The 25,423-nt window shown below is 45.2% G+C and overlaps 1 protein-coding gene across 1 annotated transcript in view; it reads left to right on the top strand.

Annotated features, from left to right (window-relative positions):
• LOC111142746 (potassium channel tetramerization domain containing 1) overlaps positions 1 to 23,978 on the top strand; it is a 90,703-nt gene extending 66,725 nt beyond the window's left edge. The window contains exons 3-5 of the mRNA XM_022496041.1: positions 3,027 to 3,171; positions 18,942 to 19,247; positions 23,019 to 23,978. Of these exons, the coding sequence (XP_022351749.1) occupies positions 3,027 to 3,171; positions 18,942 to 19,247; positions 23,019 to 23,177 (610 nt within the window). The 3' untranslated portion in view covers positions 23,178 to 23,978. The remainder of the gene's footprint in view (positions 1 to 3,026; positions 3,172 to 18,941; positions 19,248 to 23,018) is intronic.
• The last annotated feature ends 1,445 nt before the right edge of the window (positions 23,979 to 25,423 follow it).

The following is a 25,423-nucleotide window of genomic DNA, read 5'->3' as shown; positions in this document are numbered from 1 at the left end:
GATTTTATTTATTATTTGACAGACAGAGATCACAAGTAGGCAGAGAGGCAAGCAGAGAGAGAGAGAAGGGGAAGCAGGCTCCCCGCTGCCCAGAGAGCCCAATGTGGGGCTCGATCCCAGGACCCCAGGATCATGACCTGAGTTGAAGGCAGAGGCTTTAACCCACTGAGCCACCCAGGCGCCCCCCTAAAAGCCTTTTAAATGGCACGTCCCTCCTACCTCACTGAGGTCTTTCACAAGACACCAAGGCCCAGATAGTTCCTAGTGCCTGCTGTCTTCTGAGATGTGCTTCCACAGAAATAGTTGCTCGCGAGCTTGGGACACCTTCTCTTGTTGCCCTGTTTGTGAGCTCGACATGACCCCGTTTGCTTTTTCTCATCAACCCCGAGGAAAAGGGCAATTTTATAAAAGAAACAATTTTATTTTTAAGATTTTACTTACTTATTTGTGAGAGAGAGATCATGAGTGGGGATGGGGGAGGGGGTGTTGAAGCGGGCTTGCCGCTGAGCAGGGAGCCCAACGTGGGGCTCCATCCCAGGAAGCAGGCATCATGACCTGAGCAGAAGGCAGAGGCTTAGCAGAGTGAGCCACCCAGGCGCCCAGAAAGACATCATTTTATAAGAGAAACGGAGATACAGAGAAGTCCATTCCCCCAGATCACAGCTAGGAAAGGGCCCAGCCAAACTCCCCTCACCACTCAGTCACTCCCTTACTTGTTGACTCCGTAGAGATTCACCAGTCACTCATGCTGTACCAGAGTGCATCCAGGGCTAGATTTTGAAATTGAGTTTCTAAGAAAATAAGCATAGGACTTATTTAAGAATAAAATACTTGCTTTTCATCTCGTGACTAAAGTGACTTGCAGTCACCGGTACTCCTATATTACAGGCCACAGAAGTAATCGATAGACACGCTTGGATTTCATTGCAAAGCTCTTGCTAAACAAACAGAAGATAGAAAGTAAAAACTCTAGATCAGAAGCTTTCCTTCGATAGTGGCAATTCTTTTCATTCCATTCGTTGTAGGGAGGCCCCTTTAAGATCAAACAGACTGTGCACAAATCCTCCAATGTTACTTAACTAGTTGGGCAAGTTACTCGTCCTTTTGAGCCTGTTTCTTCATCTTTAAAAGGAGGATAATGGGTCCTTTACATCCGTGAAGTGCTGAGGATAGGGCATGTTATCTGGACAGCACTTAGTAAATAGAACTCCCTTTTCTTCCCCTGTCCACTGTAAGTTTATCATGTGAACAATGAAGAGTAAAATGTCTTAGTAATAAGCAAACAAGTCTCGTTCTTTCCCATCCTACACCAGACTGTACTGGAAACACTATAAATAAGTGACTGAGTGTGTTTTAGTTTCACTGCTTCTTTCCGTAGCCTGTTTGATTGATGTGTTAATGGGAAATGAATGACAAGTTTGCTTGCGGTGAAGGAGTCCTAGGATGGTTGGGAGCCACACCCTGGATAAAACTGGAAGGAAGGAATTGTGAATCACCCTCCATTCATGGAAAGTTGGACAAGAACATCAGCTGAGAAAAATACTGAGTTTTAGAAATACGACCTGACTGTCATGATCCCTCGGGGACCTGGGATCAAGCCCCGCATCTGGCTCTCTGCTCAGCGGGGAGCTTGCTCCCCACTCTCTCTCTGCCTGCCTCTCTGCCTACTTGTGATCTTTCTCTCTCTCTCTCTGTCAAAAAAAGAAATATGACCTGACTATAATTAGTTGCTCTCTTCTTTGCACTTACTACCTTCAGGTAGGACATGAGTTTTCTAATTATCCTTGAAAAATTTTTATTGAAACAAATTCCCAAGCTTTTCTTTTGGGGGAAGGAGGGAAAACAGCTTCTCTATTTGTCGGTTTGTTTGTTGTATTTTAGGAGGGGTAAAAGTATCGATTTACCATTACCTCTGTCACATTTCAACATGTGATTTCAAAATTGTCTTCAAAGCAATAAAATGATGTTCCAAATCAGAGATAGACTGTATGAGTTCCAAAAAAGCTTTTCATGAAAAAATGGAGCCATTTGCCCACCTACACTGTTAGTGAAAAGTGCAATGCACCTTTTGGTCAAGGAAGTGATTTTTAGGGTGTCAGTTCTATTTTCTGATATACGATACTTGTTATCAGCTGGCTGTCTACTTGTTTATGGTACAATGTGACCGCTTTGTATTAACTGAATATATACTGAAATATGTAGGTTCAGCTGTCCTTAAAGGGATAAATGATAATGAATGAATGCAGAATGCTTTAACTGTAGTACATTGTTCAACTGTTAACTCTATAAATGGGAAAAACATATCGTGGATTCCTGTTTTTAAAAATGACCCGTAGCCACTCATGTTCCAGTACTAGAACATATTTTGGGGGTGGTCAAGTATTTATTTTTTTATAATGATGCCTGGCTGTGACAGATGGTTTTTGCTGAGACCTAAGAAACTAGACTGTATATTGTTAATGGAAAAACATATTCTCTTAGACGAGTGATATTTTCAATGATTCCTTTCTATAATTAAATATAGATGTTAGCATATAGGCATTGCTTTATTTTTGGAAAGTTTGTGATTCATGGGTGGGGAAAGCTCAGAAAACAGATTTCTTAAAAACTAAATTGCTTTCTCTGTAGAATCTGTTAAAAAGACACTTTGGAGCAGTAACATTTTTTTTTTTTTTTTAAAGTAGCAGAGAAGTTGGTTTTAAGTAACCCAGGGTAAAGGGTTGTCCATCACAGTGACAGCATTTAGCCGTAATCACCATGTCAGGGACATTTTCTTTACAGGTTCCAGACAGTGAATGAAAGGATTTGCTTGAAAAAGCCTGAGACTATCTTGAATTGTCTGGTCCTGAAATATTTATCAAGCAAGTACCAGTACTTGTCCAAGAAGCGTAACTATGTACCAGGTGGTGTTTCCTGACCGCCATCTTTGAAACTGCTGCCTTTGACAGTGACACAGAGCCATAGCGCTTAGTTTTAGCGGCCAGTTGTTTCTAATTGTTTTCACTGTTCCCTCTTTTCTACCACAGAATCGGAAGACTTTTTGATGGTACAGAACCCATTGTTTTGGACAGTCTCAAACAGCATTATTTCATTGACAGAGATGGACAGATGTTCAGATATATCTTGAATTTTCTACGAACATCAAAACTCCTCATTCCTGATGATTTCAAGGTGAGGGATTCACGTTAAATTACCAACAGCATTAAATATGTGATTTGTTTTGGTGCGCTCCCCCCAAGACATTTCAAGCTCTACGTTTTTAACGTATTACCAACTCTCACGGCATCAGAGGTCGCTGACATGGTTACACTGTCTTCCTGAAATAGAGGATATGGTCCTTAACGTTTTATGTGACCAGATGAGGACTGATTTTATTTAAAGACTGAATTATAATTTATTTGAGCACATTGAAAATAAGTTGATGAAATTCAAAGCTTACTCCTGCTAAGTCTTAGTAAGGTAGGAAATACAAGGAGACCTCCTTAGCTTAATAGACTTATTCTCCCAGCTATTTAAAGCAAGTATTACACTTGACAGTAAAATTTTAGATTGTTCCCTCTGAAGTTAGTAACAAAGGTTAGACAAGAAGAACAAATAGTAAGTGTTAATATTAGAAGGAAATATACACAAATGTAATTTTTGCAGCTGTTAATATTCTTTAAGTAGATCCTAAAGCATCAACTAAATACTGTTAGAACTAATGAAGAACTCATTAAGGCATCTATGTTCAGGATCAATATATCACAATCAATAGCTTTCCTACAGAATAGCAAGAGCCAATCATAAGATGTAATAGAAAGATATATCACTCATAGTAACAACAAAGTTTATAATACCTAGGAACAAACCTAACAAGAAATGGGCAAAGTCTGATTAAGAAAAGTGCAGATCTCTACATAAAATATAAAAGAGAAGTTGTATACTAAAGGGAAGTTCTGTGTTCTAGGATGGGAAGCCTCCATATTGTTTAAGATGTCACCTGTCCCCAGATGATAAATTCAGAACAAACCCATTTAAGTCACAGGTTTTTTTTTAATGAAATTTGATCCATTTATAAAGTGTATGTAGAAGAAACAGTATGTAGAAGAAACAGAGCTTAAGAATAGCTAAATAAATAATTATGGATGATAATATTGGTGGTCGTGGCAGGCTGTGGCAGATGTATCCTACCAGACATCAGAACATACTAGAGAGCTAGAGTAATTAAAAAATGTCAGGGTCTGGAGACAGATGTGTGTATAAAGAAATTTGGTATATTGAAAAGGTGGTAATTCAATCAGTGGGAAAACAAAGGAATAATGAGTAATTGGCACTGAGATAGTTTGCACAGAGATATTTGGAAAAAGTGTAAAGCCAAAGCCATATCTCATGTCAAATTCACAGATACTCCAGAAATAAACATAAAAATTAAAACTGTAAAAAATATCAGAAAAAAAAAGGAATTTCTGAAAGCATAATTTTGAGGCAGAGAGGGCCTACCCAAGGAAGACTTAATACCCAGAACATAGCCTTTAAAAAAAAAGTTGAATTAAAGACACCACATATGAAAAAATAAAAAATAATAAATAAATAAACCACATACAAATAAAAGACATGTGTTAGACTACAAGAAATATTTACAATAAAAGATTAATATCATTAATAAGAGAGGTTCCTAAAATCTATAAGAAACCTATAGACAATCCAACGGAGAACATTTTTAGATAGAAACAAATCTCCCAAAGAAAAAAATAGGAATTGCCTACAAACATTTGAAAAGATAATTTAATCTCTGTAGACTCAAAGAAACAAAAATTGAGATACCCCTTTTTATTTATCGGATTGGCAAAAATGTAAAAAATTGTTAATATACAGTGTCGGGGATATACATTGTGGTTGGGAATAAATATTTTTGGAGAGCAGTTCAACAGTTCTTAAGTTTTCAACCATACATACTCTTTGATCGAGCAGTTTGGAGTCTGTTAGTTTATTTTCTAGAAATAGTTGCATAAATATGCAAAGATATATGTATGTGTGATGTTTATTTTGGTCATATTATTTGTAATAGCAAAAACTTGATACAACTAAAAAAAATGTTCAGCAATGGCACATACTCACCAACAGCTCTATTATCTGATGTGGGGGGCGGGGTGGGGGAATCGCCAAGATTTTTGTCATTCAGTGAAACTACTAAGTTTCAAAAGATGCATAGCCATATTCGTATTTATGTAAAAAATATGTGTGCGTAAATACACAAAAAAGATCCAGAAGATTAGATCCCAAATAGTAGGGCCTCCGGAGGGCCTCCGTCCATCCTCTCCTTCAGGATTTTGAGCCGTGGGGCACCTGCCAAGTATACATTTGGTGAGGAAATGGGAGAGAAAGAGTCAGAACCGCAGCTAGCGCGCGTGGGCACTTCTGGCAGCCGTGAAATCAGCCTGAGGCAGCACATGACCCCATGACTCCCCCACCAGTGGCGGCTCCCCCACCAGTGGCAGCACCCAGGGGCCTCCCAGAGTGCGCCTGTGATGGTGCTGAGTGCCATTCTGGCTTTAAAGACAGACGAAGTTAGTTTGTGCGACACGGCTTCTTATGAAAGTAAGCTACTTTATCAGTGCTGATCTCTTCCAATTCCGGAAGGAAAACATATTGGGAGTCTCTTTCTCAGATGGCACCTTCCTGGAGGGTTTTCAGGGGTAATTTTGAATGTGTCTTTTTTTTTTTTTTTCCTTTCTGTGCCAACTTTTGAACCTCTTTCCTGCCTTCCCTTCATGCCACCTCACTCACTGGCGAGCATCTCATGCAGAGGCCAAAGGGAGGTCTCCCACCTGCAGCCCTCAGTGTAAGCCTGGGGACACACCTGCTCAGACACAAGCAGAGAGATCTGGCTGGGGGTAGGTGCCGGCCTCACACCAGATGCAGGTGGAGCAGAGACCTGGGAAGAAAGTCAGGACTGCTTCTAGAAAGCAGGCTCTGGCCCCAAATGGAGACAGAAAGTGGGGCTGAGTTCTGCACTGGACACAGGGCGTGAGGGGAGGGAGGAGAAGGAGGGGGCCTGCTGTACGGGGGATGGACTTCAGCAGTGGCCCCCAACAGTAATCAGACCTGGCGCCTCGAATGTCAGGTGTTCGCCAATCAGGTCTAGGCTTCTCGTGTTGGAGAGCAAGGAAGCAAGTAGAAAAGGAAGGGCTGAAAGTGTCCTATGGCAACAGTCAGGGGGCCAGTGTTTTCCTTATCACTTCTGTGTTCCTAGAAGGAATGCAGTGGACTTGGGGGAAGGGATGAAGGAAGGACATTTCACTTTTAGTTCTGTTTGAGGGTGATTGCATTTCCAAATGACCACTCAGAATCTCTGTGTGGAGAGTTCATTGGCTCCTCAAGCTGCCTTGTCATAAGCAGGCCATGTCGGCCCCCCCTACCCCGCTACCACCGTGAGACCTGCTCCCTTGCTTTGTGTCCCATCTCTGTAAGATATGTCAGAATCCACCTGCCTGCTCTAGGCAGGAACCTCGAACTCTTCTGCACTTTGTCTCCGTCTTCACCCCCCAAACACGATCCATCATCCAGCCAGTCTGTACTACTTTCCAGATACTTCTCGAATCAGTTCCTTATTCTCTTCCCACCTCCCTATCCAAAGCTCAGCTCTCTGGATAACTTGGAGTAGCTTCCTAATCGATTTCCCTCTCCCACCGTTTCCCCCTCGCATCTTCTCTCCATGTTGAAACCGGGAGACATTTCCTCATTAGACTTTTTATTTCAAGATCATTGTAGACTCTCATGTAGTTATAAGAAGAAATAGTAGATCCTATGTTATGCAGTTCCCACCAGTAGTAACAACTTGCAAAATGATAGTACAATGGCACAACTAGGATGTTGACCTTGATATAGTCAAAGCACAGAACATTTCCATCATGGCAGGGATCCCTCCCATTGCCCTTTTATAGCCACACCCTTCTCCCTCTCCCTCTCCTTTGCCATCTCCCACCCCATCCCTCACCAAGGGACACTTTTTGAGAAAAGTAGAGTTATCATGACTTGCTCCTGCTTATAACTCTACAGAGGCGTCCCATTAATTTTTCATGGAGCAAAGCAGCATATCCTTGTCAGAGCCCACAAGACCCAGAATACTCCAACCCGTGTTCTCTACCCGCACCACCCCCCCCGACCCAGCTCTTACCTACATATATGCTCTACAGGAATTTCCTTAGTTCCACAAGGACGCCATGTTCTTGTCCCCTTCAAAGAGAGCATTCTGTCTGCCGAATGCTCTTTTCCTGGCCTTTTATCTGTTATCCGGGCTCATCCCTGCCAAGTCCAGCTTAGGTTTGCCTGTACCCTGCGATTCTCCCCGTGGTTACACATGTGCATTTGTAATTATTTGTCTTCACTGTCTGGCTCTGTGTAACCAGTTATAAGTTATACATGCTTTTGGCTACAGGTGTTGGAATAGCCAATCAGCAGTGCCTTAAACTAACGGAGATTTGTTTTTTTCTCACATAAGAAATCAGAGGTCCGGGGCGCCTGGGTGGCTCAGTGGGTTAGGCCGCTGCCTTCGGCTTGGGTCATGATCCCAGGGTCCTGGGATAGAGTCCCACATCAGGCTCCTGCTCAGTGGGGAGCCTGCCTCTCTCTCTGCCTCTGCCCGCCTCTCTGCCTGCTTGTGTGCTTTCTCTCTCTCTCTTTCTGACAAATAAATAAATAAAATCTTAAAAAAAAAAAAAAAGAAATCAGAGGTTCATGGTTTTGACAGTGGTGTCTGCTCAGTGGTGTCATCCGGGACGAGGACTCTCTGTCTTTTGTTTTACCATCTTCAGTGTTGATATTTTGGCCTCACACTTGTCACCTCAAGGTCATAAGGCGCCTGCCGCAGCTCCAGGCATCACATCCTCATTCCAGGCAGGAAAATGGGCCAAAAGCCTTTTTAACTCACAAAATTTTTGTCCTTGTCAGAACATTCCCCAGTAGACTTTCCCTTTATCGGTCAGTGGCTAGAACTGAGCCTCCCTGACAGGCAGAGGAGGCTGAGAAAGGGGTGTTTTTCTTTTTTAGCTTTTGTAGTCAGAGAAATGAGCAAGGGCTAGGGGCTGGGAATAGTTGTTGGGGAAGCTGGCCAGCAGCAACTGTCCCACTAGCTCAGCCCTGGCACATAGGAAGCACGTGAAGGTTTATGACATGAGTGAAAGAATGCAAGGATGGATACATAAACGAATGACATGAGACCCACATTCAAACCAGATTTGGTTCCTACCCCATACCTGCTCATATACTTTCTTACATCCAAACTCTGGAGATCTTATATATATATATCCGGACTCTCTTCCTTGTAAGGGTCTCCCAGGCATGGACTTTTTATGTTTCCTAAAGGACGTTGTGCGCTGGGCACATAATAATTACTTAGTATTAATTAACTTAAATACAGCAGGAGTCACAGGAGACCAGAAGCAATACACTAATTTATAGGACTAATTTATTGGACGAAAGGGCAGATAAAAAAAAGTATAATACTTTTAAAAATACTTTAAAAAAGTGTATAATACCATCATCCTAAGCAACTTACGTGGGTAAAATACTAATTTATAATTCCATGATTAAGAAAGATGCAGATTCTGGGAAATACAAAACAGCCAGTGGGGAATTATAGTTAGAACATGACAACAGCCATTTGTCATGAGTTGCAGTGTGTCCCAGAAGTGGAGCTAGGTGTTGTGAACCCATTCAGGGTGTTATTTTGTTCTTGGAGAGCATTGAAGTTAGATGTGGAGAGACAGACTTCCTCATGGGAGTTAGGCTGTGGCTGATCCCTGACCACAGTCCCTTGAGGGTTCACCCAGTGGGCTAGGATGGGCAAGGTGACGTCTCTGCACCTTTCGAGCTCCCTGAGGATTCCAGAACCCTGCTGTTCATCAATTCTAAGTGCAAAACATAGCCATTAATTGCCCAAGGATTTAGCTGTAGCCTACGCTTGGGGAAAAAGACAAAAAGCTTGTCAAATGGAACTCACATCTCCCAGGGCCCTGAAATGTTTCCCATGGAAGCTCCAGGTGACAGGCTATAAATTATGGGGCATTCTGGAACCTGGAGGAGCAGCAGAAGGAGAGTGGAAGCTGAGGTGGCCATTCAGCTCCTTGGCTGATGGTGGAATTGAAGCAGCTTGTGCCGACCACAAATGCAGACGTGCGCACAAATGAGCTCTCAGTCTGCCTGCATCCCTGAACAGCACAACAGGTGCTTTCTTCCTCACCAGAGTCCATTTCCTGACCTGGGAGAAGGGACACGGCATGAGGAGAGAATCTGTCTTAACTAGGTTTGGTAGGGAAAGCATTCCTTGATTTCTGGCTCCCCTCTCCAGCTCTTTTTTTTTTTTTTTTTTTTTTAAGATTTTTATTTATTTATCAGAAAGAGAGAGAGAGAGAGCACAGGCAGACAGAGTGGCAGGCAGAGGCAGAGGGAGAAGCAGGCTCCCCACAGAACAAGGAGCCTGATGTGGGACTCAATCCCAGGACGCTGGGATCATGACCTGAGCCGAAGGCAGCTGCTTAACCAACTGAGCCACCCAGGCGTCCCACCCCTCTCCAGCTCTTTAATGGTGGACTGAGTGAATGTGTGCAATGCTGACATCACGGCGTCCTACCTCCCCCCTAAAATGCCATTGTGCACATATGCTGTATGCACTAGATCCCCACTTACCAATTTAGGTCATCGTTGAAGTGGCAGCTGCTTGTGCCCTGCTTCCACTGGAAGCCCCTGGAATCTGTTCTCTAGTAAGTGATTGTAGAACTTCTCTGCACTGTTTTATTATGAAGGTGACTGTCCTTCGTTTCCCCTCCTCCCAGTGATAAGGACTTGTTCATTGTGGCTTTGTTTTCTGCTTATGTACGTGTGTTGTCTAGGCAGACACCCACATTTGTAATTCCCAGTAGACCAGGAGTCCAGAATTTTGGTTCCCTTTTTGATGGGGAATCACAAAAAATTACCTCTTTCTAGCCTTGTGTTCTGAACATCCTTGGTAAGTGTCCCCCACATTGCTAGCATCCTTTATGGTCACAGCTGAATGTCCACAGATAAGATAAAGAAAAATTTGCTTATAGACAGTCCACAACTTACCTGTCCCTGGCTTAAGTTAAAAAAAAATGTATCTGTTATTTCTAATAAGCTGTTAGCATTATAGAAAAGGATATGCACATTGTAGAAAATTAGAAAAACGTCTAAGCCCCATATTCCCATCTCTCGGAGATTGCCAGTATTAAAATCTTAGTGCATGCATGGCCTTCTGGCTCTTTTCCTGTCCTTACTTCCGACAGTAATCTCTGTCTTCCTGTTTCAGTAAAATCAGACTTTCTCTAATACTGGAACCATATTCAGATTTCCCAGCTTGACCCCAGACTGTCTTGCGGGCAGTTTCTCCGAGATGTGTCTGATGTGAGACCGCATATCGAATCCAGTTATGTTCCCTCCTTTTATTACCTAGCATAGTCTGTCACTTTTTATATGATGCGACTCGCGGAAGACACCGGGTCAGGTGCCCCACAGAGAGCCCCTCTTCTGGATTTGTCTGGCTGCCTTGTCATAGGTAGTTTGGTTCATTACTATAACCCTCTGATTCCCTGTAAACTGCGAGTTATATCTGAAGGCCTGACAGGTTTAGGGTAAACATTTTGGTGAGAATACATCTCTGGTGATACTGTGGACCTCATATTACATGGCATTAGTAACTATACGTGTTTGAAGGCTAGCACATTTGTTAACGATCTCGGTCAAGCTCCGAGTTTATCCTCTCGCGCTGTTAGCGTTTTGAGCCAGATGGTTCTCCTGGGCGGGTCTGTCCTGTGTTACAGGATGTTGAGCAGGATCCCTGGCTTCTACCCACCACATGCCAGCAGCACACACCCAGCTAGGACAACCCAGAACGTCTCCAGACTTGGCTAAATGTCCTCTAGGGTCAAAATCAGCCCCAGTTGAGAACCAGGAAGAAAGAGAGGAAGGAAGTTTTTATGGGAAGCTTACCGCGTAGAATTAGCGGGAGCATTCTCTCTCAGGGCGACTCTGAGGCCCTCAGACTTGGGAGGCCACCAACTGCTTCTAGAGGGGCATCCGTGGCTCTGCCCCAACAGTGCCGGGGTTTCTTTCCCCATCCTTGGTTCTGCAGAGACCATCTGACTGGCTCTAGGGGCTCCAGTGCTTAGGCTTTGGCCAGTCTGCTGTGGCAAGCACACGTGGCTTCTAGGCGCTCACTCCTGAGGGTCGGACTTTCTTGGAGAAAGCAGAGTGGTCAGCTGGGTAGACCTCCAAGAATTCTCTTCTCCAGTATCTAAGAGCGTGCCCCCTTAGGATGGCTGCCCCAGCCCGTAGTCTCAGCTGCCGTCCCCTAGTACTTGCGTCCCTGGTGCAGAGACTATGACTCATAGGACCCCTGCCCAGGGCCACTTCTCTCCCTCTCCCGAGCACACTCCCTCAGAGGCAAGGCCAGCGGCAGCACCCAAAGAGGAGGGTTGGGAGGCAGGCAGAACAGCCAGCCAGTAGCCCCGGCACCATCTCAGATGGCATCTCTAGCCCCTGCCCTCACCCCGCCCTACACACCAGGTCTCACCCCTGCAGTTAATATCCTGGTGAATTGCCAAGCCGGGGTGTGGCTTGAGAATGCAGATGGATCTGCTCTCAGCTCCACCACAAACACCCCATCATTATCCCCTGTGTCTACCCTACCTTTCTCTAGGAGATTGACAGGTGCTGGGGGAGGGAGACAGTGGTCAGGTGGAGAGGGGACACCTTGCCACTGCTTCTGTTTCCTTTACTAGCTGAAATCCATTCAGGCTGAACGTCAGGCTGGATATCCTGCCCCACCCCCCCGCCCCCGGAAAATCAAGAGTAGTCAGGAGAAGCTGGAAGTTGGCACTGCTGGATGGGAAGGAGGCCTCCTGGCCAGAAGTCTCACATTGGTAGCAGGGGGAAGAGGATCAAGTGGGCCAGGCTTCCTGGGCTTTGAAGAAAGGAAAGGGAGTTGGGGGGTGAGAGGGATGAACAGGCAGAGCACAGAGGGGGTTAGGGCAGTGCAACTACTCTGTATGGTGCCATTCGTGGTGGGTACGTGTCATTATATGTGCATCCAAACCCATAGACTGAACAGTGGCAAAGTGAATCCGAGTATGAACTGTGGACTTCAGGTGATCATGTAGGCTCATCGGTTGTAACAAATGCACCACTCTGGTGGGAGATGGGTGTATGGGAAATCTCTGTACTTGCCCTTCAGTTTTATGTATGTATGTGTGGACGTATTAATAGATTTTATTTTAAAGAGGGAGAGAGCAGGAGGAGAGGTACCAGAAAAGGGAAGCAGACTCCGTGCTGAGCATGGAACCCCAGGCAGGGCTCGATCTCACGACCCTGAGATCAGGACCTGAGCAGAAACCAAGGAGTCAGACGCTTAACAGACTGAGCCAACCAGGTGCCTGTTGCCCCTCAACTTTAACTGTGAACCTAAAACTGCTGTAAAAATATTAAGTCCTTTTAAAGAAAAAAGGAAGAAAGAAGGAAAGAAAAGAGAGAGGGAGGGAAGGAAGGAAGGAAGGAAGCAAGATTGCAGAGCCAGGGAAATTAAGAATTTTAGACACCCCAAGTCTGAAATACTGGAAAATCTATGGTGGCCCACCTCCCACCAAAAAACAAAAACAAACAAACAAAACAACAACCAAAAAAATTAAAACTAAAGGAAGTTAAGTCCCACAGAGATTTTTTTTTTTCCCTATGACTACTACCTGGATTCTATTTTTGAAATGTAAAATATAAAATCCTTAATTTCTCTCATTTTCTTGGTGCCCCTGCTTTGCAGGTGCCCTGATATGTACACCTCTGCCCTCTGGGGAGCCAAGCACTGCCTGGGAGGCTCGGGATGGACTGGACATGTTCCCCAGAGGAAGACCCTTTTCGTACCTCCAGCATCTAGCATGGCATCTGGCACACGAACAGATTTTAAAATGAACAAGTGGCTGAGTTGCCTTTTGAGTGGAAGGATGTGCTAACTACTGTGTAAAACTTCCAAGGCCATTAGGAGTTAAATAAATCTCTGTTGGGTAGAACCAGTAAATGTGTGTGGCAAGCTGAGTAATGACCCCCAAGGGGGTCCACATCCTAATCCCCAGAATGGATGACCTTAAGTGGCCAAAGGGACTTTGCAGCTGTGATTAAGAATCTTGAAATGGGGAGATTATCCTGGATAATCCAGGTGGGCCCAGTGGAATCACAAAGGTCCTTACAAGGGAGAGAGGGAGGGAGGAGGGTCAGAGTCAGAGAAGAGGTGATGAAGGAAGTAATGTGATTGTTGGCCAGGAGCCAAGGAATGCAGGCAGCCCCTGGATGCTGGAAAGGGCCTGAAAGCCATTGTCCCCTAGAGCCTTCTGAAGGAAGGCCGTCCTGCCTACCGGGAGCTTGACTAACTAGCCCTAAGCCCCATCTCAGACTTCGGACCCCCTGGACTGTACAAGAGTGAATCTGTGTTGTTTTAAGCCACCAAATTTGTGATCATTTCTTACAGCAGCAGTTGGAAACAAATGCACGGTGTATATCCCTTTCCTCCCTCTAGGGAGAATGTTTTCTGAATTCCAAATATTTAATCAAGAAATCAGCTTTCAAAACTTGGTCCGTTTGCATTTTGGAGTCCACCCGTATTTACCTTCTTGTTCCATGTACCTCTCTCCAGGGTCTTGGCAAAGCTCAATTTGTTTGTCTGTAAAATGGGATCTCGATCTTTCTTCCTTTCTTTTCTTTTTTTTTTTTAAAGATTTTATTTATTTATTTGACTGAGATCACAAGTAGGCAGAGAAGCAGGCAGAGAGAGGAGGAAGCAGGCTCCCCGCTGAGCAGAGAGCCGGATGCGGCCGGATCCTAGGACCCTGGGATCGTGACCTAAGCCAAAGGCAGAGGCTTTAACCCATTGAGCCACCCAGGCGCCCCGGGATCTTGATCTTTCTGTGCCTCAAAAAACCACTGTAAACCTCAAAAAGATTTATTTTAAAAACACGTATTCTAGGATTTTAAAGTTATTTAAACATGATTATAGGTTTTCCTTTATCTGGCTATGAGGCTAAGCAAGAAATTTGAATGACGCTTCCTAAATGAAAGAAGATAAAATTGGCACGCAAGCAGGGCAGAGGAATGATGGCATCTAGTACATTCTGGAGTTGCTTTGCTGAAAGCAGATATGGTTGCTTTGGATTCATTTCCCTCAAAAGAAAATCTGGGCTCAGGGGCTCTTGGGTGGCTCAGCTGGTTGAGCGTCCGACTCTTGGTCTTGGCCCAGGTCATGATCTCAGGGTCATGAGATGGAGCCTTCCATGGGGCTCTGTACTCAACTTAGAGTCCGCTTGAAATTCTCTCTCCCTTTCCCTCCCCCCTCTGCCCTTGTCCCCCTGCTCATACTCCCTCTCTAAGATAAATAAACAAAATCTTAAAAAAAAAAGGAAAAGAAAAGAAAGGAAATCTGGGGCCAAACTTGCTACTGCTCTATAAAATCCTGCTCAATCCCATCTCGTACCTTGAGGATGAAAGACTGAGTTGTCTAGAGGTTGTAAAAGCCAAAGAAGGGAATGGAGGGTGTTGCCAGATAGGGACCAAGGTGTAAGGAAAGAAGATTTCAAAAGATTCAGAGAGCAGAAGGAAATGAGCATGAGGTCAGAGAGTCCAAAAGGAAACTTGATAAAACAATAAAATATATGGGACGTAGACAGTACAATTAACTGATCCTAATTGAGGAAGGAAAGGAGGACAAGCTTCCTAAGGAAAGCCACAGTGGACACCGAGCCTGCTCTGCAGGGAGTTCTCCAATGAGCTGAGGCTGGAAGCGTGCATTAGGAAGCAAAGAAAGATGAATCTAAAGGAGCCTGCCAAGAAAACAAATGGCCAGTGTGAGCTTAACTATGCAGAAAATGGTAACGACAAGAAGGGCCTTTTTAGTTCTTGAGCTGGGAGACACTTGGAGGCAAGTGAACATTGTGGGGCTGATGGTCAAACAGAGCCTGCGTGCTCGGCTGCTTTCTAGCACCTACTGGCCCAGCACAGATGGCTCTGCCCCAGAGACCCGAAGGAACAACGTGGTAAAGGGGGCAATGGAGCCAGATGGTCAAGTAGAGATGGTCAGGAACACCTGGTGGCCTGAGATGGTTCAAGGCCAGGCCCATGAGTTACATCCCAGGGTACAGGATGACCTTCAGGGGACCTCTTTAAGCTACACTTTAAAAACTACTGGCAGAATCCTTGAGAAATCACTGAGTGGGGCCAAAAGTCTACTAAGGGCCAGTGTTTCCCTCATTTTCCAAGAGCAGAGAATGATGAACATGGGCAACATGGTATAGGGAGCACTCTGTCAGTCCACGGCCAGACCTCGGAGCGGATTGCCCATGTGACTTCTGAATTCAAAGGGAAAAAGAAAGGGGTAAGGATTCAGAGTGAGCATAGAGGATTTGTCACCCCAGGTCCTGCCAGCCTTATTACCTTCAGGTTATGGTGGACAGACCGGTGGATCAGGACATTGTCATGGATATAGACTCAGTGTATCAGGCCTGATAGCAACTTCGCTATGATTTATTCCTCTCATTTTATAGATAAGGAGAATCTCTGGGTGGTTTGGAGACTAGGGCCCCTCCCACATGTCCAGCCTTCCCCTGGGAGGCCCATCCGAACACATAGTATTTCAACCAGACACCCAGCAAATGCCACAACTGGGGGCTGGCTGATCTCAGAATTATAGGTTTTATAACTGTTCGAATAGCCAGAGTCCAGAGTCTTAATTTATTACCTGAGCATCAGCCTGAACCAAGGCCTGCAAGTAGCTCACTCCTGTCATTGCTTTTAAGAAATGATTCACATACAGAAACAGAACACTCGGTTCAGAATGACCAAAATAACGAGAGCGGGAGAAGAACATTGGATGAAAGAATGGACGTTTCTCAGTATGTTGGAACAAATTCCAGAACCTACAGTAGGCAGTCTGAAGAGGGGTAACTAATGGAGGATTTAAAATTTTTCACAAATGTTGCAAGAGGACCTCACTCAGTAGCAGCTCTTCTAGAAAGTTCTGGAGACTTCACTATAAGCAAAACATAAAACGATAGGGTAATGGACACCAAGAAAATTAATACAACCTTACGCCATGTGGTATGCAGAATGATGGCCCCCCCAAAGACATCCGCGTTGTAATTCCAGGAAGCCAGGAATATGTTACCTTCCATGGCAGAAGGGACTTTGCAGGTGTGACTAAGTGAAGGGTCTTGAGATGGGGAGATGATCGTGGATCATGCAGATGGACCCAGCATGCTCAAAGGGTCCTTCTGAGTGAAAGGGGGAAGCAGGTGGGTCAGAGTTGGAGAAGATGTGACAATAGTAGAGGCGGGAGTGATGCGGGACGCCAGGCCAAGGAGTGCAGGCTGTCTGTGCAACTGAAAAAGGCAAGGATGTGGATTCCCCTCCAGAGTTTCCGGAAGAAACACCACCCTAATGACCCATTGTAGGCTTCCAGCTCCCAGGACTGTAAGAGAATAAATGTGTGTGGTTTTAAGCCACTCGGTGTGTGGTAATTGTTGCAGTAGCCATAGGAGATGAATGTAGGCTGCTTTAAGACTGGTTAAACGTCCAGCCAAAATAACAACAACAAAAACAATAATAAAGAATGCCCAGCCAAGCAAAGGTTCTACAGTGCACTCATTAGATCACATCTGAAATGTTAGGTTCAGTTCCAGTTTGGGTTTTCAGAAGTATGTTGACAAAGTCAGGCACATTCCAGATGTCGGAGGACCTCTAAGTCATAACAAATAAGAAAGAGCTGAAAAGATTGGGTATTTTCAGCCTGAATGATATTAAGACATAACTGTTGTCTTCAAATGTGTGAAGGGTTCACATGTCAAAGAAAATTCAGGATCACTGTAACCCCTGATGAATTTGAATAAGTTGGAATTACAGGGGAATTCAGGTCATTCTAACCAAGAAATTTCCAGAAGTGTAATAAGAGCGGCCAACAAAGTAAATTCTATGCCCTGTTAGATAGTAAGCTTCCCATCACTGGAAGCATTTAATCAGAGGCTAATGGCCACTATTCAGCAGTGTTTGAAAGAATTCCTCCGTAAGGTCAAGGTTGGTCGATAAGACTGCTCTAAACAGTCTCAGATTCAAGACTTGATGACATATTTTCACTGGAGTCCAGGTTCTTCCTTGTGCTATAATTTTTAATTCTCATAGGAAAATAAAAACCAGTAACAAATTCTCACTTCTGTTGCTTGTGTAATTGTCAATGCTGTTTTTAAGTCTCCTTGAGAGCTGTCATCTTGATAAGTAAAGATAGAGGTCACTGTCTCAGTCAGTATACTTCCTAGTTGGCAAGCGCCCCCGTCCAGGGGTCCCAGATACCCTGGAGGAACCGGCAGTCTCTCCACTCCTGCCTTCAAGCTGGTGGGGGCGGGCGCTCAGTTCTGTCCTATGTTAGGAGGGGCTGCACCTCAGCTTAGTTCTCACCCCTCAAAGTACCTCCTGTGGGTCCAGAGGTAAAGCAGGTGCCAGAGTGTGAAAGGAAGATGATCTCCAGCAGGGAACCAAGACTCCCCTAAGAATGGGGTTGCCAGGAGAAGGCAGAATACAGGAGCAGTCCATTCTGCTGAGAAGGGTCTGGGACAGACAGCATCCTCCTCGGCCCAAATGTCTCAACACAGAAAGTGGAAGGTCCAGCTGGAGATCCACTGGCATTTTTCTCACCTCCCCACATTTTTCTCTGGAAACCCCAAATAACTGCTGGCTGCTGCTTTTCCTGCTTAATTTGCAAGAAAAAGAGCGAACCACCACATAAAACCCGCTCTCCTGTGGTCATCGCCTCCACACTCCATCCCATCCAGATGGCAGAGGCCGGGCTGGCTCCTAGGCCCCGGGCTCTCAGTTCGGGTCCGCTACATGCTGCCCGCACTGCCTGCCCCCTCCGGCTCAGGGAAGGACCGCAGACACGCCTGTGCCTGGACAGGTGTCCACTTGCCTCACATCCACTGATGATTGTCGTCATAGCTACGTGTAGACATAATACTGACCCACGTGATAACATCATTCCTATGTCGCTGGCTCCCCCTCAGCCTCCCTCGTCCTCCCACTCAGTGACTTGTGTGTTTTCATACCTGCTTGCCAGATTGCCGGTTTAATTCTGTAGATTTGTTTTTAAAGTAAGAGAAAAAGAAACCGTGCTCAGAGAGTGGTGATTAATTGTGCTTTCAGAAAGGGACCGGTTTCCTTTCTGGCCCCTCCGTCCTGCAGGGATCACGGGCTGGTTGGCCTCCCTCACTGTAGGATGGCAGCGCGGATAGCTGGCCAGGTGCGTCAGCCTCTCCCAGATCGTCGGAGATGGGGACCCAGGCTTAGGTAGAAGCAGCGTGCCCACCCATCTGGCGCCCACTCGCCAACATCTGCAGCCCCGCCCTCAGCTGGCGCCGCCCCCTGCCTCCCACCCGGCGTTCTGAGCTGCGGAGGAAAGGGACAGGGGCGTGGGCTCCCAGTGGATAGTGCGCCTGCGTCTCCCGGATCCGCACCCGCAGCCTGTGCCTGGCTCCATCAGGAGGGCTTAGAGTGGGTTCTCACCGCACCAATTTTAAATACCCAGAGGCTCTCTTCTGGTGAAAGAGAAAAGTCGTGGGTTCAGCCTTTCTCATCTTGTTTGCACAATGGGAATAATAATGGTTGCAAAATCATGGGGCAGTTGTGGAGGTTACAGGACTTAATTTATGGGGCGCATTTAGAAGAGGGCCTGCGTGGTGCTTAATAGATACCCTTACGCCGAATGAACGCATGCACAAATGAGTGGTGAGGAAAGAACTTACACGCAGTTTTGATTACTGGAAAAACAGAGGTGGAAGAAAATCACCCCTTATCTGTGGACATTTTCAGTGCTTCCTGTTTGTATTTTGCACTGTGAAATAACGCCCCCCCCCCTTTTTTTTCCCCAGGACTATACTTTGTTATATGAAGAAGCAAAATATTTTCAGCTTCAGCCCATGTTGTTGGAGATGGAAAGGTGGAAGCAGGACAGAGAAAGTGGTCGCTTTTCAAGGCCCTGTGAGTGCTTAGTGGTGCGTGTCGCCCCAGACCTTGGAGAAAGGATCACACTCAGCGGTGACAAATCCTTGATAGAAGAAGTATTTCCAGAGATCGGCGACGTGATGTGTAACTCCGTCAATGCAGGCTGGAATCACGACTCAACGCATGTCATTAGGTTTCCACTGAATGGCTACTGTCACCTCAACTCGGTCCAGGTACAGTCTTGTCATACACTGTGTGGCATCCAATGTCGTTCTTAATGCTCTCACTTAGCCTTGCCTTCACCCAGTGCCTTCCCTCCAGGGAGCTGGGAAACTCTCAGGTGGCATCACTTCTGTTGGGTACTTAAGCGTAGGCACCCCCTACCCACTCATTCAATCATTCCGTGGGTATTTGTTGAACATGTACTATGGGCCTGGTGCTGGTTTGAGCACTGGAGATCTAGAAGAGGAAGAAAGAGACAATAGCTCTATTTTCCCAGAATTTACATTCTGAGAAGGACGAGGAGGGGCGGCAAACCGTAACCAACAGAAATGTTGAGACCCTTAAAAACAAAAGTTTAATGAGAAGAAAAAGAAAAAGAAGTATTGGTTAGCTGATGAGAAGAGAACAGCTGGGATGAGATATCCCAAGCAGAGGGAATGGCAAGTTGTGATGACCCTGAGGTAGGAGTCTGCTTGGTATGTTGAGCAGTATCAGGAGAGCCCATGGGACTTGAAGGAAGTGTCAGGGAGAGGAAGTGCTGAGACAGGAGGCTAGCAGGTAGCCAGGGACGGATCACGGATGATTGTCTCTTAGGTGGTGGTAAGCATTCTGGGATTTTTTTGTTTCGGTTTCTTTTGGTTTGGGATCATTTGCTTGTGTGAGTGAAATGGAAAGCCATTTGAAGATTTTGAACAAAGGTGTGGCATGATGTAGCTCAGATTTGAAAACGAATACTCCAGCAGCAGATGAAAACTGTGGAAGCAAGGGAACCAGTTAGCAATATTGGAGAAGTGTCCGGTTCTGAATATCTTGAGTGTCATAGAGCTAACAAGGCTCTGACAGTGGCTTTGGGGTCTAAGAAGCCAAGGATGGCTAAGATTTTTGACAGGGGAACTGGATGACTGGAATTGCTGTTTTCTGAGGCAGAGAAGTCCATGGGAGAAGGAGACTTGGGGTTGGAATTCGGAAGTTTGGTTCACATGTGGGGTGCCCTGTCCCTTAGACGCTGGTAAGTGTGTTCTTCATCTTAACTAATGTGTGGCAGCTCTGGGCCAAGGGTGGTACATACTTGTCTTCTTAGAACAACCCTAACAGGTAAGCACTGTGAATCCCCCATCTTGCTGAGGAGAAAGTGGAGGCATACTTATGCCTCGGCTCCAGGTCTCTATAACTCAAAATAACTTGAGGTCAACGGAGTAAGGGCTTGGGGTTCCCCCCTTGCTCTTTCTAATTGGAATGCACCCATGACTTTGTTCAGGATTGACCCAACAAAACCTCTCCACAGCTCAAAGACTAGAAGCACCCACTCTTCCATTCCTCTTGAAGATTGTTCCACAACTATTTGTATTTTTTAAATTTGTGAACAATGTCTGAGAACAGAAGAGCAGGAGACACTGGCAGAAGCAATGTCCCAGCAGCACCTGCCAGAGACTCGTGCTGTCTGGCAGCATGGTGGCCGCTGGGTTGGATAGGCCAGAGGTGCACCCCAAACCACTTCGTGTTCCTGAGTGGGGCCTCTGCTATTTATCACAGCCTCTAAAACTCTGAAAGCCTTTCACCTCCTACACACACAACCTGCCCCAGCTTCCCTCCAGAGGGAGGCAGGGGCAGCACCCATCAGAGCCGTGATGGCATTGCTTCCCCAGGGTTCCATCCCTCAGATGAAAGCCCAGCCCCACCGCTCAGGCCATGGAATAAATTCATATGCCTGACAAGTGTCCCAGTTATTCAAGTCTAATCAGATGAGGACATTTTCATCTGGATTAGCATCGTCAGTGACACAGCCATGACATGACCATGACACAATTGATGACTCTAGCTTCCTGCTCCGCGGATCAAGAAAACAGGCACTGTGCTCTAGGCATCCAGGAGTTTAAGGCTAAGATGCACAAGACCTGACACTCCAACCCACCCCTGGAGTGATTTAATATTGCCAAGTGATCACTAATTTTAAGGGATTTTGCTTTTAACAAATTGATGTTTAAAAAGAAATGGCCAGGGAGCATAGCTTGTTTGGATGACATTGAAATAAGCTTTGACCACATCCAGCATAACACTGGGCCTGTGGAATGATGATCATATCAACTGGGGAGAGGCCTTCGGGATTTCCGTATTTAACAGTTTAGCAGCCTAACAGTACTGCAGAACAAATAGTACGAGTTACATGTGCCATTGTTCACAGCTTCTTCTACCTTTATAATTCCTCTCCCAGTGAAGGCAAAGAGTCCTTTCCAATGCGGTGGTTTGGCCAAGCTTTGCTGACAGGGTACGTCCCTGCCTCTGCTAAGGACATCTTGGAGTGGGCTCTTGGATCTTCACCTTTTTATTGACTTGCCACCAAAGCACTTCTTGGTTTTGAACTTAGGAACTTTCTTCGTCCTGTCCCTTTGTGGACTGGTGTGCGTCTGCATGGTGAATATAGCTACAGAAATGGAGCTGTCCTTAGGGTAGAATTTTCATTTTGTTCTCTTAAGGATTTTTTTTTTTTTTTAAATTTGCCAACACGCAAAGTTTGAGTTTTTAGAAAGCATACTGTATTCTTTTCCAATCTCTAGTTAGCCATTTGGCAAACTCACAAATTATATTCCACATAGAAGAAGGGGACCAAAAATAATAATTTAAGAGAAATAGGAAGGGTTCACCTTACATTGAGTAAATTTTGAAAGTTATTTAATAACATTTCACTTCATTCCCCATGTAAAGTTTTGAGCCAGACTTTTCTTTTAAAGCTGTGATCGAGTTGTCTTCCCTTTAGAGTGGTGGAGAAGGAATTTAATCATAACCAGAAGCCCAGGGAACATTTGCACGTCCAGCATCTGTTAGATTTCTAGGGAAACAATGCTCTATATTAATTTTCTGTGTTTTCGCCTGAGAATGTAGGAGTTGTTTCTGCATTTAAGGCCGTCACACATGTAGGTGACCAACCCAGGGATCTTTCTGGTGTTCAGTATTTGATTTCAAAATTAAAGAGATTATTAAAAGTGATTATTATCTGAGAAGTGATTATATGAGAAGTTTAGAATATCTTTATTTTGGATATGTCTTCCAGTATACAACTGTTGCATTGCCTCCCTGAATGCACACAGGGCAGTAAATCTATTTCAGATGCCATAAACTTGAAAACCTGTAGATAAACCTCAGCTGTCTTCAGTAGTCCCATTTGTTCTGCTATTGAAATGATATCCGTCTTCTAAGCTGGAATATATTAAGTTCGTACTGGCAGCCGTCCACAGTGGCCGAGCTGAGGGTGAATGAGTTGAGAGTGAATCACGGGCTGAGTAAATTCAGATAAAATCAGCATCTGGCCATATCATCTATCATCTCCTGGACGATATTTTAGTGATAAATGAGATTTGAAATGCGAGCCCTCTCTTTTTGCCGAGAAGGTAGTGTTGCACGTTGCAAGAAATGTGGCATCTGAGGCCAAACAGACCTGAGTTGGAAACCCAGTCCCATCACTTACATGCTGGGAGCCTCAGTTTTCCCATGTATGAAATGGGCTGACCAACCGTGCTGCCGGGTGGTTGTAACCATTAAATGAACTGGCCCGTGGGCAGCAGGCACAGAAGGGTACATCTGAGGTCTTAGAAACGATGCTCCCTCCCTCCTGCCCTTCCGTCCAGGGTCTTCCACGGAAAGCAGCAACTCGAGAGACCCGGGGGTTGGGTAAGAGTGACCCGGGCTGCACAGGGGCTCAAACTTCAGGACACTTCTTTGGGCTGTGTGTGTGGCCAGAGTGCCCATCTCCCCGCTAACCGGATGCTTGTCTTGTTCCCGTGCAGGTCCTCGAGAGGTTGCAGCAGAGAGGATTTGAAATCGTGGGCTCCTGTGGAGGAGGAGTGGACTCGTCTCAGTTCAGCGAGTATGTCCTGCGACGGGAGCTGAGGCGGACGCCTCGCGTACCCTCTGTCATCCGGATAAAGCAGGAGCCTCTGGACTAAATGGACAGATTTCTTATGCAAAGAGGAAAAAAAGAAAACCGTACACAACAAATAACTCAAACAAACAAACAAACAAAAAGGGACATTTATGTGCAGTTGGGACAGCAAACCAAGTCCTGGACCTAAAATTGAATAAAAAGACACATTTATATCCAATAGAGACCACACCTGTATTCATATGGGAACAATTGGAATAGTGATATCCTCAAGGTGTAAAAAAAAATATAAATATATATATATATGTCAAAAGGTAGGAAATGCAAAAAAAGGAAAAAAAAAGTTTTAAAAGGTGGTAGCTACAGTTGGTGCTGTGATGGCCGTGAGGTGTCCCGGGCCTCCCGAGGCCCCCCCGACCAATATAGAAGCCATGAGCAGTGAGGACGCATCTCCTTATGGTTTCCATTGCCAACAGCCATCCGTTGTTTCCTTTTCCTCTGTCGTTCTTTTTCCTTTTTTTTTTTTTTTTTAAAAAAACAAAAAAAAAAACAAAACACCTTGAATCGAGTTTATTTGCATATGGAGGTTTCGTGTCCTCTCTTTTAGGCGGCACCAGGCAGGACTTCAGAAAACTCTCATGAGCACACTGCATCTGAAAGACATTAGACATGAAATTTTAAATGTAGTTTGTACAGAAGTCACACTTTTTTGTCCGCCTTCACAGATGTGAACATTACTTTGTTTTTAAACTGATCAGTTTTGCAAAGGGGCCAGAATTATTACTTGTTAGAGTTGCTCCAGTTTGAGTCTGCTGCTTTCCTACAATTTTTCAAATTTTATAATGTATTAAATACAATAAACTCTGTTTAAAAAATAAGGTCTGTGTGGAAACACCCGTGTGGGGATGAGGCTGTATTAAAATGAGATTTTTTTTTTTTTCTTTTTCTAAATCTTCTGTGTTGAACATCAGAAAGAGGCCCTCAAAGCTGACGCCAGTGTTGAGGTCAAATCTGCTGAAGGACAACGATGTGATCATGGTTCCGTTCCTGCTCAGCACGTGTCCCAACACGTGCTTTGCTACTTTGTGCTGTTTAGCAAGATAATCTTCCTCCTCGTGAACGTTTTGTTTATAAATTGTAGTTATCTCTTGCTGCCTGGCAAAGCACGCCAAAACTTAGCAGCTTCAGACGCCATTTTATTCTCTCTCCTGATTCTGTGGTATCTTCTGAGTGGCCTGGACTTTGCTAGCCTGCTTCTGTGGTGAGGTTGGGCTGTGATGTCCTACATGGCTTTCCCATGGGCTGCCAGTCCGTGCTGGCTTCAAGCTTCTCTGTGTGGCTCAGCCCTGTCCCAGCTCCGGAGCTGTGTTGTAAGGGAGAGTGTCCCTGTCACAAGTGTTATAAGAGGTAGGAAGTGGAAGCTGCCATGCTATGAAGGGCCAGGTGGGGAACTGGTAGCGGACTTCTGGGGCAGTCTGTTGGTTCAGTAGAAACAGAGCCAGCTCAGACTCAAAGGGAGGGGAAATAAAATCTCCCTCCTGCTGGGGAGAGTGACAAAGAATTTGTAGACAACTTGAATCTACCATGACACCTGTCCAAAAAACCCCAAAAGTAGGGCATTATGGCTTTGGAAGAAGTAGAGAAAATCTAAGAGCCAGAATGGTCGCTTTCTAACTAGCCCCAGAGGTAAGAAACTTGAAGTCTCAGTACCACGTTGGAATTAAGCCCTCATCTTTTCTGAGGTATTAGTGATTCCAGGGGTTCCTCTCTGAACCCTGCCATCACTTCCCTTCCCTACTTCCTCTTCCTCATTCCAGACACTCATAATAAACCCAACATGATGGTAAGATTGACAGGTAAACTGTAATGTGTTTCTGCTGCAGAGACATTCGTGTAGTGATAGATGATTTCCATCCTGAACTTACTTTCTTTTTTTTAATTAAAAAGACTATGCCTGAGGACACTAGTAATGAAAATATCTCTGGCTTCTGAAACTAAAAGGAAGCCGTTAATGGCTCCTATCACCCCCTGAAACACAGAGGCCCAAACACAGAACGACTCTAATGACTGCCAGCCAGTCTTACCCATGGTTGTTTGATTTCCATGTTGAGCCTAATACAGCATAGTCTCAGACGAGACAGCCAGATCTGCTCCCACCGGCTTCCTGCTCATCCCTGCTGGACTGAGAGGACAATGAAATTGCGCTCCGACTTTCCTAGTAATCCGTTCTCACGAGGCAAAAGTTTCTAGAAGCTTGAGATAAAGAAAGCCTGCTTGGGGACTTTAGGCAGTTGTCATCCTAACATTTAC

This window comes from Enhydra lutris, unplaced genomic scaffold (genome assembly GCF_002288905.1).
Source record: "Enhydra lutris kenyoni isolate GAN:26980312 unplaced genomic scaffold, ASM228890v2 scaffoldscaffold8, whole genome shotgun sequence".
NCBI lineage: Eukaryota > Metazoa > Chordata > Mammalia > Carnivora > Mustelidae > Enhydra > Enhydra lutris.
The sequence above is the reverse complement of the archived record's forward strand: the minus strand, read 5'-3'. Positions and strand labels throughout refer to the sequence as shown.